The sequence below is a fragment of the Hipposideros armiger genome, unplaced genomic scaffold, assembly GCF_001890085.2.
Source record: "Hipposideros armiger isolate ML-2016 unplaced genomic scaffold, ASM189008v1 scaffold_325, whole genome shotgun sequence".
Lineage (NCBI taxonomy): Eukaryota > Metazoa > Chordata > Mammalia > Chiroptera > Hipposideridae > Hipposideros > Hipposideros armiger.
This window is the reverse complement of record NW_017731675.1, coordinates 1904941-1925698: the sequence shown is the minus strand read 5'-3', so window position 1 is coordinate 1925698 and position 20758 is coordinate 1904941. Positions and strand designations below refer to the sequence as shown.

General features: G+C 33.4%; 1 protein-coding gene across 1 annotated transcript in view; it reads right to left on the bottom strand.

The window, feature by feature from the left end:
* Positions 1–5794: 5794 nt before the first annotated feature.
* LOC109392331 (adhesion G protein-coupled receptor L3-like) overlaps positions 5795–20758 on the bottom strand; it is a gene marked incomplete at its 3' end in the record, with an annotated part of 442732 nt that continues 427768 nt past the window's right edge. The window contains exon 7 of the mRNA XM_019660703.1: positions 5795–5904. Coding sequence (XP_019516248.1) covers positions 5795–5904 — 110 coding nt within the window. The remainder of the gene's footprint in view (positions 5905–20758) is intronic.

Here is a 20758-nt window from a genome sequence, read left to right as displayed (position 1 = left end):
ACTGTGTCTATGCTCCTCACTGTGATAGGTACTAAGTCCCAGAGGAATCACAGAATACAGGAAGTCTGTGATTTCTACTTCGTCTGTCTATGGGTTCATCTCCTGTCACTCTTGTGTTTTGTATTTCATGCAGACCAAACTGTTTTGGTTTTACATTTACCGATTTCTGATCTTACATTCTTCTGTCTGCTAAAAAATGATTGTCTTTCTCATTAAAGTCTAGTCATCCTTTAAGAATCAGCTGAAAGGGCATCTCCAGAAAACCTTCCCTGAAGGTACCCGCTCTCTACACTCTACAAACACCAGCCACCATGGGCTGGGCCTGCTTTCTCTGTAAACTGCTATGAAATGCTCACTTGCTTTGCTGACCTAGTAACACTGCACCTTTGGGGATCTTGAGCTACTTTGGACCCAATTCCTTGAGGGTGGAACCTTTATTTCTGGCATTCCACCCTAGTGTTCAGCATAGTGCTTGGTCTGCAATAGATGCTGAGTGATGGAAGGAAGACAAAAATGTGAGGTCTTGAAGGCAAATGATATAATCTAGTTGAGAATAATTTCCACAAACATATGAAACAGCTACACAAAGGTATAAGAAAGTTTAGGATGAGGACCTCCAAGAAAATAAGGTCCACCTAACCTTTCTTGTTTTGCAAACTGATAGCAATTTTTTTTAATTACTATATAATATTTGGGGCAAAGTTTAAATTAACTATGAAGTCATCACTGATTTATTTGCAAAAGCTTTATGGATTAGCTGTTAGGCACAAGGCCCTGAGGTAGGCAAAAACTATTTGACATAGGAAGAAAGAAACTGGTTAGGAGAAAAGAAAAAAAGGGAGAATTTTGCTGCTTTTGTTACAAATATCCTAAAAAAGATCATTCAAATAACTGCCACGCCTATTACAGAGGGAGTGATATTTAAGGAACAATATTTGTTACATTATGTGGAGGCATGCAAAAGATTATGAAAAACATATCGCTTGCTAGTAGCATTAAGGAATACAGTGATAATCACCAAGCAATTTGGAGAAACTAAAACTCATATAATCTCTATTTGATCATAATCTTCCCTTTCAATTAATGTCTTGTTTGTAGACAAGAGTTTCTTACATTTCTCATTTTAGCAATGAACATAACACTTTTGGATGAGCCATTTTGACTAAAATTATTATTTTTTCCAATCATTCGATACATATGTATTTAATGTCTTTTACATGTCAAAACTGGGAAAACTACTGAGGCATTGAAATCAGACTATATCTTGATATTTTCGTGATATTTAAAAATGAAATATATGGGTTAATTTCAGCACAATCAGTTTTAAATATACAATTACTATTTACAGAATGGGAACCAAAGTATGCATATATTAAAATATGCACTCATTTGAACATATTTGCAGAAATGTATTTAATTATTTACAATGAAATAGTTAAAGACTTTTGTCTGGTTTACATGCTGAAAGTGTAATACTTTTCATAGTTAAAAAAACACCCTAAACTAAAATATTATACAATTACGTGTAAATATTAATTTTCCAATAATGTTCATTCTGCATGTCTTTCCACAAAGACAACCACGACTGTAATTCTTCAGATGGCTAATGCTAATGCTGAGAAAGTCTGTATGTGGTATGACATGAGATTAGTTTAATCAAACACTCATTTCTAGTAGCTCTCAAAATCGTATGCTTCTTTCCTCCGTTTCTTAAGAACATCCACCATGAGAGAAGATCTTTAGACTAAGTAATATGTGCTCTGTGTTTCTGAAAGGAAGAAACAAAGAACTGAAGATAAAGGCTAGATTATGAGAGAAGACAGGCACTTTTTGGGTTTAATGTGCGTGAAATTGTATGCCTTGGAAGAAAGACAAATTGTCAGCAGGATACAAAGTGGAGATTCTTTGCTCAGAAATACTCTATGTAGGTGCTTAGTTGTTTTATTGTTGTCTCCCTAACACAAGTTATTCCTGTAAACTGGCTAAATGGAGGAAGTTCTATGTGAAGATGCCATAATTTCGATACTAAATCAGGCCAGGAGAGATGGGAGTGGGGTGAAAAGGAAGCTGGGAAAGCAAAAATGTGACATTGGTAAATGCTGAGGTTTAAACTTTGGGATGTTTGTGTCATCTCCTGGGGAGAAAAATCAACTCAAAAGAAAACGCTAAGGCTATAAAAGTCACACTGCAATGAAGGTGACAGGAACAGAGAAAAGTATTGATTCATCTGTCCCAATTTGGGTTACGAACAGGGTATCTGTGAACGGAAACAAGAAAACACAGACAGGGGGAAGAAGTTAACACTTAGAAAAGATTAGTGTTAGTGATTTGGAAAAAAAAAAAGGTACAAGACACTCAAAGAAGATGTTCTCACTAATTTACATCAGCATCTGTTTAAAAAAGTCATGCCATTTTGTTTGATTCAGTGTAAGGTTATTCTAAAACTCTCATTGTTCAAATATGTAGTTTATGTAATGACTCCTAAAAATGTGTGCAAAAATTATAGCAAGCTTACTGTGTATATGTTTAACTATATTTCTCTTGTGTGATGTAAAGAACTTTGTTGAATGTCTATATTACCTCTTATATGCATAAATATCATTAATATCAATGTTTTCCTACATATTTTAGTTTTTTCCTATATTTCCATTTTATTATAATTTTAATTAAAAAGTATAAGCTTAAAAAGTAAGAGCTTAAAACTCAGTATTACCATAGAAACACATGGATGTTTTTATTTTAAATTCAAAATAAAAATGAATATTACTGAATTGTATAACAAATAGAACCTAACATTACTTATTTGTTTGTTCAGCTGTTCAATTACAACATTTTCAAACAACAATAATGAATCCTAAATCTGAAGTTTATCTCCTAATAATAGAAATCTTTTAGCGAGTATATTAAGTGTAAAGATTTTCTCTTATAATACAGGTAATTTAAACAATGTCTTAATTTATTACTTAGATAAGAACCTCATTCTAAACAGTGGGTAGCATTTTAATGGCTCAAATCTAGTTTATGCCATAAAGCTTCATTATATATTTGGAAAAAATAAAAGTTTGTAGTGATTTAACTGCTTTAAGAAAGGAATACAACCCCCTTCAAAGTAAGTAGCAAAAGGAATGAAAAAAAAGAAAAAAAAAAGTTTTGGGCCCTTGAAGTACTTACTTTCACTATGTGGTATTACAATACTGATGAAAATTAAGAGTTAAAATTCAACAAGATTGAATAACTCATGAAAATATAAAGGAAAACAAAATCCATGGAGAGAAAGATAGCTGGATCTTTAAGAACAGGTATTAATGAGAGACTCAAATCTTGGCTCTGACACTTTCTAGTTATTCTACATTTTACATGAGATATTTACTTATCCAATGGAGACTCATTTTCTTCTTCAGTAAAATGGTGATACTCACAGCTAACAGGGAGGATAGTGTGAGAATTATAGAAAAGTGTATGTAAACATTTGCATGTATGTAAACATTACATGTATGTAAAATTTAACCCATGTAGTAAGTGACATGTAGTGTCAATAAATGATAGCTATCATAAATAAGTGAATTTTTTCACCATTGGAAAAAATATATTTTATTCTGGAGACAAGAACAAGAGCTTAGTGTTGATCAAAATCACAACTTACTACAAGATCAAGGAAGGTCTATAAGCTGAGACCCAGAAAAATTTAATAGCTTACCTGGACTGAAGGACCCTGGGCTTTTTTTTAAGTAACCATACCATAATCCCAGGCTTCCTGATCTCTGGTCATCTTTCCATTAAACCAAGCTACCTTTCTAACTGAGTCCCTACACTTTATTTGATGGTCTATGTTTTCTTTAGGATTATTTTCTTTAAAATCAAGTTAAATTTACTGAAGGAATTCCCAGTTATGCATTATACTTTTCATTGAACCATGCTAAGGATAATTTAAACATAATCATGCTACACCATATAAACTGGCATATAAACTAGCAATTGATTGCACTTAAGTTTATAATTATTATTTAATGAAAACATATTATAATTAAATAATTAAAATATTATATTTTAGTATAATATGAACACACTTCTAAGGCAATCAGTAAATATTCAGGATTATCAGAAATGTGCAAATATAAGCTATTAAGGAATATGATTGTCCATATCTAGAAATTTATAAGAGAAAGGAAACCTGCGGTAAATTATAATCCTTTTATGTAAAAGTATATGAGCACATTCTTACTTCTTGAAATAACTTAAGTAGATGATTTTTTGGAATAAGTTTGGTAGAAGATTTTGGAGTTTGCTATCCACAAAGAAATTCTGAAGAAATACAGAAAATTGAGCAGATAGATGTGAAATCCTATAATTTTTAAAAATTGTGAAAAAAATCTATAATTTGACTTTCCCACTTTAGCCTGTATATTTCAAAATATGATTTTAAGCTTCCTAGAACTGTCTTTACAACTTATGTATACCTTATGGTATATTTTTATAAAATGCCTTTGGAAACAGCTAATGTACATTTTTTACAAATATCTTATTATGCAATCTAAATATAATTGTCACAGTTCCCAAATGGACTTTGATTGCTATTTCTTTAAAATATCACTAATGAATGGTTAGTACAATCTTCCAATTTTCATAGACGTGTCCTTGAGATAACAATGTAAGAAGCGTCACCTCAATTGAGATTTCAATAAAACTTAACACACTTACGCTTTTTTATAATAAAGAAACTGAGCTTACAAAACTTCACTAAACTTTCTCTAACCCAACACTGTAAATAAAGCAAAAATAAAATATTGTCTTGATTACTTTCGACATTATTTTTAAATTTAAATTCCTTCTTACTGGCCAAATTCCTCTCTATTTTTGTTGAATGACAACTTATGAGTCATGCACTGCCTCTTAAATAAGCACAGCGGAGGCCAGGCTAGAAAGCCTTCTTGGCACAGTTTACTTGCTGATCTCCAGGTACTTCGCTTGTTCTGAGAAGTCACAGGAAGTTGGAACCTGGGTTTTGTTTATGGCCTCAGGTCTTTTATACCTCTGGGATCAGCTGAATATCTTATATGAGAATACAAGACTTCCTGAGTGATCCTCACCTAAGGAATCTCATGAATAATGAACTAGATAACTCAAGTATATTTTTATTTGAGATGGTGATTCTACCCTTGGGTAAGAAAAGTCAGAATATATTTCAGTTTTGATTGTTTATACTTCGTTATTCCTGAAGAAAAAAAATAAATTTTTGGCATATATCGGTATCTGATATAAAACACACTTCTTGAGGCTATAAAAGATACATTTTGAAGAGAGCTTTACTTCATGTAATCCTTGTATTTTCTTCTCAGTCTGCTTCTATTTGCAGAACACATGTTTATTTCTTGAAATGTTGATACCACAGGAAGTTCAGATATAAATGCTTCTATACCAGTTTCTATACCCACTCTGTATAATAAATATATATGAATACACTTACACTACCTATTACTTGGACCTGGAGGAATGTAGCAGTGGCATACCGCTTTCAACCTTTTTCTAAATGTTTCATGTTCTTGCGTCAAGAATAGGTATTGACGTACAGAAACATTTGGCCAAAATTAAAAGCTGCAGGATCGTGTAAGCGAAATGTATTAATTCTTCCAATGGTGGGGAGAATTTGTGATTCTAAAACATTAAAATAACCCAATTGTTTTTCATGCAATCATGTAAATATTTTTATGATTTTATAGAGAATATTTTCTTAAGGCATGCAAAATAAAGCTTAATATCTTTTCTTTTTAAGAGAAAATCATAGGAATATACATACTGTAAGGAACACACTCATACTGCACTTCAAGGTACTTGTAGGTTCCCGGACACGGGTCTGGAAAAACGTCAGGACCGGCCACCACTGCACACTGGGTCCTGTTATTGCACCTGAAATCAAAAGAAAAGAAGAAACAAGTTTATGCAAAGTTAAATCACTATTAACATTAATACTAAGCTTATTTTACTCCCTGTTATGCAGACTTAAATCAGGTTTTTGTCAATTTAGGATTCTACACTTATTGAGGAAGTTCTGTTGTACACTATAAAATAAACTACACATCAAAAGCAATTCATTCTGTTTACTCATATAAACTAATTTAATATTTGATTGAACGCAGCATGATTTTGAGTTAGAAGTAAAACACTAACTGGTCCATAGGATATTGCCAATGTGAAGGCAGGTTAGAATTATTTGGTAGGAAAGACTCACTCCCGTTATAAAACAATATTTAAAACATATAACTACAGTTTTATTAGACAATTTTAAATTAAATTCACTGGTTATCATAACATTCATTTTACAGGCAGTGAAAATATGGTATTGAAAAGCTTTTAGTCAAACCTAAAAAAATAGTAGGGAGTTAAATATTTAAATATTAAAATATATCTAAATTTTAATTTATATAGCTTAGTACAATAATAAACCATAAGTAAGACCATTTTTAAGAATTATCATGTTTATTGTGTTTAGCCAAATAATGACACTAAACTTACAGACTGCTGTTCAAAAATGCCAATAGTCTATAATTCAAAATAACTTTAAATCTTCAAAGAGAATAATCAAACACCCTATTCAAACAAATACAAACTAGGCATTTTTTGCTGCAATAGAGTTAAACAGATCTGGGCTACAGTGATTTAACCATGGGTAAATACACATGTAACAAAACAGATTCTTACTCTGAAAAATACACCCATTTCAGAGTAGCCTCATTATGGTTAATTTTACTAAGAAACTTTCTAGATTCAATAATTTATCAATTAGTAGACATTTCCTATTAAAAACATGTCTTTTTTCCACTCAAAATGTTGGCACTACGAATATAGGATGAGACACTCCAGTTAGGTTCTGTTTATGTTCTTGTTTATTCATCTCAGAAATATTTACAGCTCAGGGCTAGATTTTTCTGTTACTTTCTTAAAGAAATACTTCATTCTCTTATATGACCTATACCTCTGAATTCTTGCTAGGATACAGAGGGACAGGGAGGACTTCGGAAAGAACTCATTTTGATTCCGAGTAAAAATGCTTTGTGTTTACACAAGACTACCACTTGTCAGGCTTAATGAGGATTTTATTTAGTCCCTAAATTAAAATTGATTCTTTGGTGACTGTCTTAAGCTGAAAAATTCATTGTGTTATTAGCAAAAGATAAATAAAAGCCAATATTCCATACTCATCAGACAATTTAGCATAATGGTTAATCCTGAGGGTCAACATGTTCTAAAGTTCTCTTGTGTTAGATGTAATGTCTGGAAATGATTATCAGACAACCGTGTAACAACATAATGTAAATGTGTCTGTCTTCACACATGCACTGCAAATAGGGAGCTTGATGTTTTCGTGTACTCTAACTTTTAAAAATAGCAGAACTTCCCTGTTACCTAGAAAACCCATTTGAAGAAGCTCTTCCAAGTTAAAAGATGTTTTTGCAGTTAAAGCAACATAATTTCCATATCACACCTTGAAAAAATAAACTCATAAATCTGTCTTAGAATGTTATAAAATGAGCAGCTATATAACCACAATTGTTATGGAAAAATTGGCTATTGTCAGGAATGCATTTGAAGTATAAACAATGAAAAATAAAAGAAACATATGCAACAAAACGTGATGATATGTAAATATTCTCTAAGTGTAATATTATTGTTGATCTCCAGTTCTTGGCCTGCTTTTGTTTTAGTTAGTATTATGAAACTTCTTTTTTCTTATTACTACAGATGTAATAATAAAATTCATTTAGAAGCTGTGTCCATTCTTGTAATTTTCAGATATAGATGATTACAAATATTTTATTATTTAAACAACCGATTTGTGACAACAAATTAGACTAATACTCATTTATGAGTAGGACAAAAATGTTAAAATTTATAATTATGGAAGTGTTGGTTTCACAGAAAGTTGTCTTGAATAAACAAAATTTCAAATGGTTATATTCATATAGACTAGACTTAAAAATATAATATAGACACTATACATATCCATCCATCCATCATCTAAATATGTGCATTGACTTATTTACATATTATTTAAGATTTCAAAATACTAATCATTTATGTATTTGTAGGAAAATTGAAACAAGCAACTATCTGTTATAAATATTAGACAAAGTTGTGAATACCAAATATCCTAATGTCAACCAGAATTAAGTATAAAAAAAGTCTTCTAATTAATAGATAGCATATGGAAAGAAGTATAAAAACCAAAATATGCTGTACCAATAACATATTGCAGTCATTGTCATCATCATTCTATAGAAAATGATGATGTTTTACAACATTCACTTTTCAAAATAATTACGTATTCTCTTACTATATCAAATACTTTTAATAAGTTAAGATTCTTAAAAATCAAAGAAGAAAAGTAATCTCTGGAATATTATTTCTGTATAAGATACATTATCATGTGATTTTTAAAGACTAGCTAGCTACATTTTGAAAACAGGAGTTTAAAGCTCTGTTCTCATTTTTTTTATGATTTCAATTACTGTGAGTCAAAATTAAATTAACTTCGATATTAAAGACTTCTGAGCAATTTACACATATAAGTGTATTTTTACAGTTATATCAAAATTGCCTAAAGTAAATTAATTCTAAAATAATACAGATGATAAAAGTAAAATATAATAATTGAATGTTCCCGCATACTTTAAACTCAGATTTTCCATTATTTAATTTTAATATAAATTAAAAGTGATTTCCAGTGTCCCTGACAGTAAATATATTTTTGTAACACACAATAAAGGATGAGAAAAGATTGCAATAACATGGCAAATGCATCCTAATCCACTAATAGTCACAGAGAAAATATCATAATCTTATACTAGTATGAGGGCTTATTCACAGCAATAAAAGTTTAAGTATTTTTTCACCAGAAACTAAATGTGATAAAAAAAAACTTCTATTTCTACAATTGAGAATTTGAAAATAAAGTATAAGCAAGTGACACTGAGAAATACCAGCCCAAATTCTCAAATAAATCACTTGGAGCATCAGCTTTCTCACACCTGACAAAGTGGATGTGCTTATAAAATGCTTAGAAACAATTATAACGTATCATATATATGCCCATGGCATACATTTTGCTGTTATAATTAGTTATCATCATTATTGTCATTATCAACATTAGTCATCTGTTTCAGGGTGGGTTAAGAACACTTCATTCCAGATAGACTGAATCTTTTGAGAGAAACTTACAATACAGAGTGACACAAAAACACACATACATTCTTTTTGGTTGAGAGTTGAAACAGGAAAAAACAGATTCACATTAAGAAACAAACAAACAAACAAAAGCAACAAATGGAAGCCAGGTAGTCAGCTGTATGCAAACTAATTTACTTGGGCCACTTCAAGATAAGTCCAAGATTTACAGTCCTATATCTGTGTAACCCTTAAACCTTAGAAAACATGTTCACATATAGTATACTCCCTGTTGCTTCTTTTTTGAGATGACTATTACTACTCTCGATTTCACAGGGGAGGGAGAAGTTGTGGAGAAGTTAAATAACTTTCACTCTCAGAAATCAAATGATAGTCACCAGGCTCAAGGAAAATGACCTGAAAACCACAACCGTGCTGTCTTGTCTGAGCGTGAGTCATATATTTTATGGTCACTCTGGGGAACTGATTTAATTCACTGTGATAGATTCAAGGAGCACTGTACTGTGATGATCTGATGAGGCAAAGACCAGCTGTAAACTGTCTAAGTCACCCAGAGCTCACTCATTCATGGTGTGGGTCAGGCACTCCAAGGAAGTTCTGCATTTACATGAGCATTACATAACGAAGCCCTCTCAGTCCAAATTGGCATGTAGCAATTAGAAAGATCAATCTCTGAACAAAAGGAAGACGGAGTAATTCAATCAATGAATGAATATTTATTTAAATGTAAACTGTTCCAAAAAAAAATGCCATTTTAATTCAATCCACATACAAACTTCCCACTTCAGTATACTTGCCATTTACCGATGAAGTTTATTTAATAAATGTTATATGTTATAATATGTTGAATGCTCTTGGTTATTAGCAGTAATTTTAAAGCAATATTATTTAAATTAAAAAGATGTGTTATGGGCTGGCCAAGTGGTGCGTTGGTTAAGAGTTGGCTTAGGACGCCAGCTCTAAGCAGCAGGGTCCTGGTTTGATTCCCGCATGAAGGCCAGTGACTCTGCCCTCTACAGTTAAGATGGTGAACAACAGCTTGACCTGGAGCTGGGCTGCCATGAGTCGCCGGGGACCATGTGGGCTGCAGTGGAGCTGCAGTGGGCTGCCATGAGCTACTGTGAGTGGCTGGCAGCCAGTGTGAGTTGCCAAGAGCAGCTGTCCAGTGGCTGGAGACTGATCTACCTCAACTGGGAAGAGTGCAATGATAATACCAACATGGGCCAGTGAAGTGATGCCCTACACAACTAGACTGAAGAACAAAAGAACAGCAACTTATCTGTTCCCCTCCCCCAATTTTCCAATAAAATCTTTAAAAACAAAAATGAAAAATAAAATAAGTAAAATAAAAAGATGTGTTATGATGACTGCCAGGGAAGATACGTATAATCACAGGATTAGTAATCAGATACAGAATCATTTGTTGCTAATTTATTCCTTCCAATATAGTTCATAGCATGTAAGAGCAAAATTAGTTAAGTATAATAATGAAAAAGTCATCTCTGGGCAAAACAGTTGCTGGGGTTTATGTGCATATCAACTATTTAGATAAGTTATTATTTTAAAAATTAATTAATTGGCCCCTTTTCTGCTAAATACAATAAAGTGATGTCTGCTTTAACTTCCATTATCCAGATAAAAATATCCAGCCCATTATCTTATGTTTGGTTACAACATATTTAAGGATGAAGCATATAAAAATGAGCCTTAAATATAATTGTATTTTAAAACATTCTCACATAATAGGCATATAAGTATGGTACTGGTTGGTTCCACAGCTCTAGTTATCTCATATGGTGCCATTAAAATAATTTAAATAATATATCGTTGTATTTTTGTAGTGGGGGCGTAATCATCAGTAGTTCTCCATTAATAAACCCTTCAGCCACATATTTTTATTACACTCTAAAATCAGTGTGTACAAACGAGCCATTCCTGGGACTGTCAAGAAAGTTGTCAATTGATGTTTCTCAGCCATGTAAATATATAAAACTTCACTGAAAAATCACTGGATGGACAAGATATGATAGTATAAGAAAAGATGCTTTGTGAGTGTCTTTTTCATTAACAAAATTAGACATGTGAATTTACATTAGCACTTAACAAATGACATTTATACAAAAGCATGTGTGATAAAACAACAACAACAACAAAAAACACTTAGTATCCTCATGCAGCTCATGGCATCTAACATACGACAAATCAGTGTTTGAATCATATGAAAATAAGGCATTGTGTCCTAAGAAGAAAATGTTTTAAAGATCTGTTAATTCAAAAAAAAAAAAAAGCACCACAATATGTTAATGATTAAAATTTGAAAATAGTTTAGGAATTTTTTACGCTTAGGTCAGAATGTAGCAATACAAGAAAACATAAATTAATGTGTGAATACCAAGAGCGTTTTGCTCCGTGTCAATCAACAAAACAATTCTCTTTTCCTCCTCAAGACAATACAGTACTTTCCTTGTTTTCCACTGCCCATGACTCTGAGACCCACTGCATTCATTTTGGACTTAGAAGCCTGGTAAGAATGAGGCAACTATCTCATGGTAGAATATGAATATATATGTCATAAAGGAATCATACATGTTTCAATTGGTAAGAAAACTTAGTGGTCAGAGAAAAGTAAATCAATTATCATCATGAAAAAAAATCACCTCATTTTTATGTTGTAGCTATATACAGAGAAAGATGTTTGCCAATGTTGTCTACTTACAATTTAAGTGGAAATTTAAGAATAACAAAAGTAGTAAGACCCCACAATTGGGTGCTTTCGTTTTTGAAAACACTGGTCCTACATCATAAACTAAAAAAGTATTGCAGGCTCTTACGTTGTGACAATGCACGCAAACCAAGTTCTAGGACTAACAAGATGCTTTTCTGGAATCACCTTAAGTCTTTTATTTTCTATATTCTCCCATACGTAATTTCAAACATTTCTCTACATTAGAGAAATAGAAGTTGACACAAGTAAGTGAAAACACGACCGTTGTGATGAGTAAGGAGGACTGTAGAAACTAACACACTCACTAAATTACTGTTCTTGTTTCTTCTGGAAGGAAATACCTCAAACTTTGGGCCTTAAAACAATGCAAATGAATTTTCTTATAGGTCTGGAAGTGGAAGTCCAAAATGTGTCTTATATGGCTAAAAGCAAGGTGTTGGAAGGGTTGGTTCCGCACAGAGGCTCTAGGGAGAATGTGTTTTCTTGTTTATTCCCAGCTTCTAGAGCAGCGGTTCTCAACCTTCCTAATGCCGCGACCCCTTAATACAGTTCCTCATGTTGTGGTGACCCCAACCATAAAATTATTTTTGTTGCTACTCTAGAACTGTAATTTTGCTACTGTTATGAATCGTAATGTAAATATCTTTTTGTTTTCCGATGGTCTTAGGGGTCGCGACCCACAGGTTGAGAACCGCTGTTCTAGAGGCTGCCCCTCATTCCTTGGCTTGTGGTCCCACATCACATCACCTTTGCTAACCCTGATTCTGATGTGACATCAGCTTATTTCTTCTTTGACCTTAAAAGGACAATTGTGATTACATTTAAGGCTCACCTGCATAATCCAAGATAATCCGCCCATCTCAAAAGCCTTAACTTCACCACACAGGGAAAGTTCCTTCAGCCATATAAAGTAACATTTCAAGATTATGGGGATTAGGATGCCAATAACATTGCACGGGGTAGGGAAGTGGCGGGGGGGGGGGCATTATTCAACCTACCACAAGTACTTCACTCAAAAGGCATTGAAAACTGTCTCCTGAGATGGTCACCTTGAAAAAGTCTTACAGAGTGTGGTGCATGTCATTTCAGTGGAGCGTAGCTAAGTGTTTAACGTCTCCATAATGTACAGTTTTATTAAAAGGATGCATAGACCTCCACTTAACATATATTATCATCTAGTACAAAGAAATGCTTTCAGTATAATTTGACTAAAAGACATTATATGTTTGTATTGTTTGCTCATAATCGAATTCTCAGCTTTATAGTTTTCAGTTTACAATTGTATGAACCTTAAGAGCTTATCCCAGTTTTTTTTTCAAATTAATTAAATAATATACTGAAAATATAGAAATATGTTTGAAAATGTGGATCTCACAAAGAAGTACAATTTCCAAATATTCCACACAATTTCTGGGTAACATTTGATAGAACAAATTATCATAATCATCAGTCAACATACACAAAATATTCATGGAGTCAATTCCAAAAATAAAATGGTTAGCTATGTCAGACACATGAGTACAATTCATAGATGCATGCACCCAAAATAAATGGAAATGTGCTTTTAAAATTAATGTGTTCATAAATGTTGCCTGGAAAAGCATTTTATTCCTCAGTTCTATTTCCATGACTTCTAAGCTGTAATCTTCCAGGAGGAGTTGAACGGTATAACAATGGCTATACAGAATTACGAAAAACTTTTCATTTAAAAATAACTGCAATTATATTCATGTTATTTTATTACCATCTACTTGTGGAACCATTTCACAGCTAAACATACTTTACTTGCATGTATGGTTGCCTACATAATTCAGAGTGTGTGTCTGCATTCATTATCTGATTGTGTGGCAAATAGGGACACTGCTCATTTTTTTCTGAATAAAAAGGCGCAATATTTTATACGCATATATGTTATATGTCTGTAGTTTTCTTAAGAGAAGACAAGTCTACTTTCCCGAGAGTTAGTTCGAATGTCAATATATGAATCTATTTTGCAGGTCTACTTGTTAGTTTGTTTGTTTGTTAGTTTAAGTGAGAGACAGGCTTAATTCATTACACTTCCTAAAAGTGCTGCAAGTTGTTCTTTTTTCCTCCTCAGCTACAAAATTGTCCTATCTACATGACAAGGCTAAGATGAAGGATGTCATACTGAGTCATTTACCTTTTTTTGATCTTGTCAATTTGTGATATTTGCAAATCAAACTAGGTATGAGAAAAATAAAAAGAAATAAAAACAAACCTTGAAAAAGAGAATTGAAAAGAAAAAGTAATTTTACTAACATCAAAGTCCATAAAGAGAACACCATGTGATGAGCTGGGGGAAAATGCCTTTGGCTTCCTCATAATTGATTTTAATAAAGTGCAAAATGAAAACAAACTGATAAATCTGTGTGTCCACATAAATACACAAAATATACATGACCTTCTACATATATTTAAAAAAGGCTTCCAAAGCAGGAATACACAGCAGAGAGAAGTGAACTTTTGTGTCTAATTCTGTACCATACATAGACTATTAAGAGTGCAGTAAGTTTTTATATTACATATAAATAATTTTAGTTGTCTTCTTGCTTTGTAAGTATAATGTAACAGACATGCTGCTCATAACAAACTATAAAAGAAAGCCCACACGTGCCAGTGATGGAAGATCACTAATTCTCATGGGTTTCTCCACTCTTAGATGCTTCTTTTCCCACTTCCAGTATGGGGCCTTGCTGGGCCAGCTTAGTTGAATTAAGGCCATTCACGACCTTAGAAAGAGACTCATCTCAAGCATATAACCTACCTACTTTGACTTATGGCATTACTGAGAAGCAATAAATACAAGGGAAATGCAAAGGCATTTCTGTTTGTATCAGAATGGCTTTGGCTGCAAAAACAGCAACTACAAATTAAAGTGGCTTAAAAGTAAACGTGGTACCATCGCACATATTAAAAATTAGAAGATGGGTTGGTTCAAGTTGGTAAATTCAGTTGGTTAACAAAGCCATGCCCGTGATTGGATTCTATGAAATTATCTAGTCTATGGGTTTTGTCCTCTGGTCCTAAGATGGCCACTGCGTTTGCAGGTGTTACACAGAGAAGATAAAATCCAGAAAATGTTAAATGTCTTGTATCTCATTTTAAGAATAAGGATGCTGTACACATAAGCCACTCAGCAGACTACCCTTAAAGACACTGGCCAAAATGAGCCAATGCCTATACTTATGTTAACACACCTGTGACTAAAGCAATTACACCTTGAGAGGCATGACACCCACATGAGTGGTTTTACCACTGAAGGGTCACCATCATTGGGTCAAAGAGGAGGCTAGTGAGGAAGAAGGGAGGAGGGATGCAGTTAGGGGATGAGTGTGCGGCAGTCAAACAGGAGTACCTAACATACGATTCCCTCAAGTTTCCTTCTCTAGCGAAAAACAACTCATATTTAAGATATAAAGTTAGCACCACAATTACCCCCCCAAAAATAATAGACATAAAAAAGTCTTTTTTCAAATATTTGAATTTTTTAAATTCAAATATTGTTTTTTTCAAAAACAATATTTTACATTGAAAATATATGGTAAAAGCATTTTAATGTATAGAATCTGGTTAAACACATTAAATTAAAATACACCCCTTCTATATGATGCTAGACAGCCATTAAAAATGAAGTAACTCTTTATCAACCTAAAAAAAACACATTAAATTTTGAAATTAAAACATAGTTATGTACTTATATGCATGCAGACAGGTAGAGAATAGCTATGAAGGATTTGTAGCAACAGTGATTAGCACGGAAATGTAGGATAACTGTTATTTTTCAGTTCCTTAATACTTTTTTCTTCAGTTTAAAACAAAGTGAACATTTTTTATTTCATGGTCATTCCAAAGCATATTTAAAATTTAAAAGGATGATGATTCTTACACAAGTATCCATATTAGCCACTTCATGTTATGATAACCTTTTAACTGTTTTCAAATTTTACATAATTGCATCTATACAATGCTATTTTCATAGAAGTTCGTTTTCTGTAAAATTTCCCAAAGTTTCTCCTATATATACTGCAGATCTCTCTGCCTCTAAAACATTATATTTATTTTCAGCATTGAGATGAAAAATAGCCTGTTTCTAGAGATAATGCGCAGGTGTAGGAAACCTAGGAACTCTGACACAGTGGGAATTTACCTTGGCACGTGTCCATAAAGCTGGGGCATAACATTTGCAACTAGATGGCCTCTGCTAGAGTTGCTAAAGGTATTAAGAAGATGTATTAGTTAATGCATCTTAGGATGACTCTGATAGAGTATTTCACATTTATCTTTTTCAAAGCTATAATCTTTATTCCATATCTAAGATAAATATTTTCAAGAGGGACAATAATAACCCAACACAATGAGTTATCTGGGGTATATTTATCTGGGACATAATGTATGGACGGTTGGAAAAGCCACCAACAGTAAGGTTTGTGGTGAAAGAGAAAAGGGAACCAAAGAATCTGTTAACACAACCTACATTCTAAAGAGAATAAGCAACAGTTAGGTAAATACAATATATTTATTTTCTTGGTTACCATTTTAATGATTGGTATTTGGTGTCTCTTCCTGCATTTAGAATGACTAGATAGGTAGAAAGATGACAGATAGACAATAGATGATAGATAGATGGATAGATAGATAGATAGATAGATAATTTAATGAACAGTCTATGCAATTTGAAGTATAAGTGAAATATCTGTTTACTACTGAACCCAAATAAGATTAAACACTTTTGTTTTATTAATTTCCTTTATGACTATGAAATCACAAATATGAAATAGAAATACGTAGAATGGCTAAAGTATCATTGCAGAAAATTTTACAATGGAATATTACTTTGTCTTACATTTGAGATAACATATCAATTGATATCAATATTATTCAACAGTAGTTACATTGTTCTTTTCTTTAAAGTTTGTTTCCTTTAGAAAAAATGTTTCATAAATTTTTCTGATAAATCACAAATAAAAATAAAGTTTTTTAATGAATATCTACTATGTACCTACTATGCACTAGACTCTTCATTATTCACATATATTATTATCGCACTGAATTGAGAAAGGCAGTAGTTTTCAGTCTATAATGAAAAGTGATCATTTTACCCTCACCACTATAACTGGATTTATGTTGTATTATTCACAATGAAATTTGCACATATCGGAAAAAATATGCAAAATGTGCAAAGAAAGTATTCAGGCTAGTTACAGTGCACGAAATTTGAAATAATTTGTGAGGTACTGAAGCAATCCATAGCCAGAGGTTACATACCATAGTAAGGTAGAAAGTGCCCCAGATTAAACTCAAGAACCTTACATTTGAACCCATACTATTGTGAGAAACAAGACAAGATACATAACTTCTCAGGGCCTCAATTTCTGTTTATTTATAATTATAACCTATCATTATTTTGTGGCTTAAAATCAATAACATACAGGACAACACCACATATAACCCAGGAGGGTACAAGTACTCAAGAAATGTTACTGAATTAAAGACATATGACAAGTACTATTAAAAAAATAAGAAGTAAATTGTTTAAAAGGTAAAAATAAAACAAATATGTTTTCTAAAAAAAAGATCACTTTTAAGTCTTTAACTTGCAATTACAAGTAAAATAAAACAACTTTATAGGCAACCAAGTAAAGCTTTCTACATCTATTGTAAACCACAGTTTTAATGTAGAAATGTCACTGAGCAGAAAGAAGCCACTTAGCACTCTCTCACTTTTCTTCCTTCGCACTGTATTGCCATCTACTAACATTTTTAATATATGGTGACCTTTAATATCACTATGCCATTACACTTTATTCATGAACAGCTTAATTAACATCATTTTGATTAATGAAGGCAAAAATACAAAACCAGTTATTTGGTGAGAGTTGTGCTCTGAGTTAAAACCATGTTCACCTCCAAACACAAACTATATTTTTGGCTTTATAGGAGACCTCTCTGAAGACAGATAATGATCAAGGAACGGCTGTTGATTTTTTTGTAGCCAAATGTGGCTGTAAACGTGGCATATATGTGAGTGTTCTCAAAGAAAGATTAAAATTACATGTATACTTTTAGAAAAAAAGATTCTGAATCAAAAGACTATTTTCAAGGCAATGACTGTGCGAACTATTTATCCTTCTGAGTTTTACTCTACGCGTATAAAACAACTATAACAGACTTTACCTCCCCACCTCAAAGGTGATACAAAGTGGGGAACATTGAGGAAAATGTAAACATTTTCTAAATGCAAGGTTTAATAACTTCAATAGAGGCCTCACTGAAGCATACATACACAGACAGACACACCTGTATAATGCCTCCTACGTTTATCGAAATTATTCTACCAAGGTCTGCAATTTTAGATTCCAGCATCTATAGCATCATATCTGGCACTGCAAACGGTGTTCAATAGATTCATTCAACAGCGCTCCCTGAATCTCGCTCTCCCCCCTCCTTTCCACCACCCAATCAGCCCCAATACCTCTGTGTGCTCCTCCTTCTCTCCCGTATTTTCCTAACCAGCTTCCTTACTGCTGCTTTAGTTCGGCAGATTGCATAACCCTGCTTTGGTTTTCATGCCCCTTCATTTCCCCCAGGATAGAAACGAAATATGACACACCAGGCTCTTCATAAGTAGCCTCTACTTTCTGATTAAATTAAGTCTCTGGTGGGTCGAGAATGGAAAGTACAAAACATAAATACTTGAAAGTGTATCTGTAAGCTATAACTTCTTTCATTTATATTTCATAGCTAAGCACGAAGAAATTAAATCATTTCCCCAAGGCTGCTCTAACAATGAGGACCCTGGGAAAAGAACTAAATTCTCTCTGTTCCAGATTCAAGGCATTTTGACTTCCTTTCTCTTTTTAGTAATTGGAAAATAAAAATTAGATTATTAGGTATTATGTGACAGCATTAATCCTTGCAATCGTTTGCATCACAAGACCTGTTCTTTAAATAGCAAACAATGATTTTATTCATTTATTTCACATGTATTTAAAGTCTACGATGTACCCCATGCTAAGAAGACAAAGACGGGACCGATTAGACATGGCACATGCTTTAAAGAACTGGAAATCTATGAGAGGAGACAGACACACGAACAGGTTATTAACATATGATGAAGTGCAAATAATAGATGTATGTATGCACAAGTAATATGAAAGTAAACAGAAGGGTCACTGTTACACACACAGTGAGAACACCTTATTATGACAGAGGCAGAGATTAGAGTAATGCGGCTACCAGCCAAGGATTACCAAGGACTGACCGCCACCACTAGGAGCCAGGACAAGGCAAGGCAGGGGTTCCATTCAGAGTCTCAGAGGCAGCATATCCCTGCTGACATCTTAGCATCTCTGGCTTTCAGAACTTTGAGAGAACACATTTGTTGTTCTAAGCCATCTATTGGGTTGTTGGAAAAGACGTGATGCATTTTTGTAACGAAAAACATAGAAAAATATGTCATGACTTTTCCAACAACCCAATAGTTTGTCGTACTTCGTTACAGCAGTCCTAGGAAACTAATATGGACGCCTAACCTGGAAAAAATAGGGAATATCAGAGCAGGTTTTGTGGAGGAGGTGACACCGGAATTGAGCATTGAGATGAGTAGCAGTCACCTTGGTGAAATTAATAAGAGAATAGAGAAGACGTTTCAGTCAGATAAAGCGAGAAAGGGAATGGAAACAGCATGATAATGACGACAGCTACAAGCCATTTAGGGCTTTTGGTGTAGAAGGCAGAGGCTGACAAGACAGGAGGTTAGCAAGGTGAATGGAGGTTCAAACACAGAGATTTTGCATAGCATATTAATAAACAGTAGTGGCTAAACCATACTGATCACTTCCTATGTTTCACACTATGCAAAGTGCTTTACATAAAGTACATTATCCTGTGTAATCTTGACAATGGCCCTAATGGGGCTTTAAACATGTGTAAGAAAACCAAGGCTTTGAGAATGTGACTTATGCAAAGGTTATTTAACTAGTTATTAAATGAGTCTGGAACTTGATCTATTTGGTGAAGTGGACCCTGAATGTGTTATAAGCAAGAGAGGAATGTGCTCTCATTGCTTTTGCTATAGGTTAAGGTGCTCTTTCTCTAGAAAATGAATCTGTGGAGTACAGGTGCTCAGACATAGGGAATTCATAAGAGAGATGGATGAAATGGGTAAATTCAAGAATACATAAAGTGGTAAAACTGAAAGTCCTGCTACTTAGTCGGAATGTCAGAAATTAAAAGGAGGGAAGACCAAGGCTGATTCAAGCTTTGGAAATTAAAAGACTGGTGATACAACCCACTAAGGGAATACAAGAAGGGGCAGCAGTTACAGTGGCCCTACAGTGAGAAAATGACAAATCAAGAATGGGGTCTGTGTCAATGTGTACCCAGTAGGAGATCTTAGTGGCTGCTTGAACAAGAGCTGCTCCTGGACTGCAGTCAGTGGGCTGAACTGGGCTGTGTTTGGCTACAATGTGGCAGGATGCAGACAGCAGCATTCTGTGAAACAAACTCCTGTCTTTTGCTGCCCAATGTTTACCGCTGTCCCATAAAAGATTAAGATATAAACCTAAATCTCAGATGTCCAAAGAAATAATCCAGTATTCATTCTTTGGCTTTCTAATATATAGTCTGAACTATTGGGTTTTCGGAAAAGTCATGATGTATTTTTTCTGTTTTTCATTGCAAATATGCGCCATGACTTTTCATACAACCCAACAGTTAGAAATGTCCAGTGTAATAGACACAAATTTATATAATCAGATCTTGTCGTTGCCATTGTTGATTGTTCTTTCTCCAAAGAAGAGACATTTTCAAAATTCGTCAAAGACTCAACCA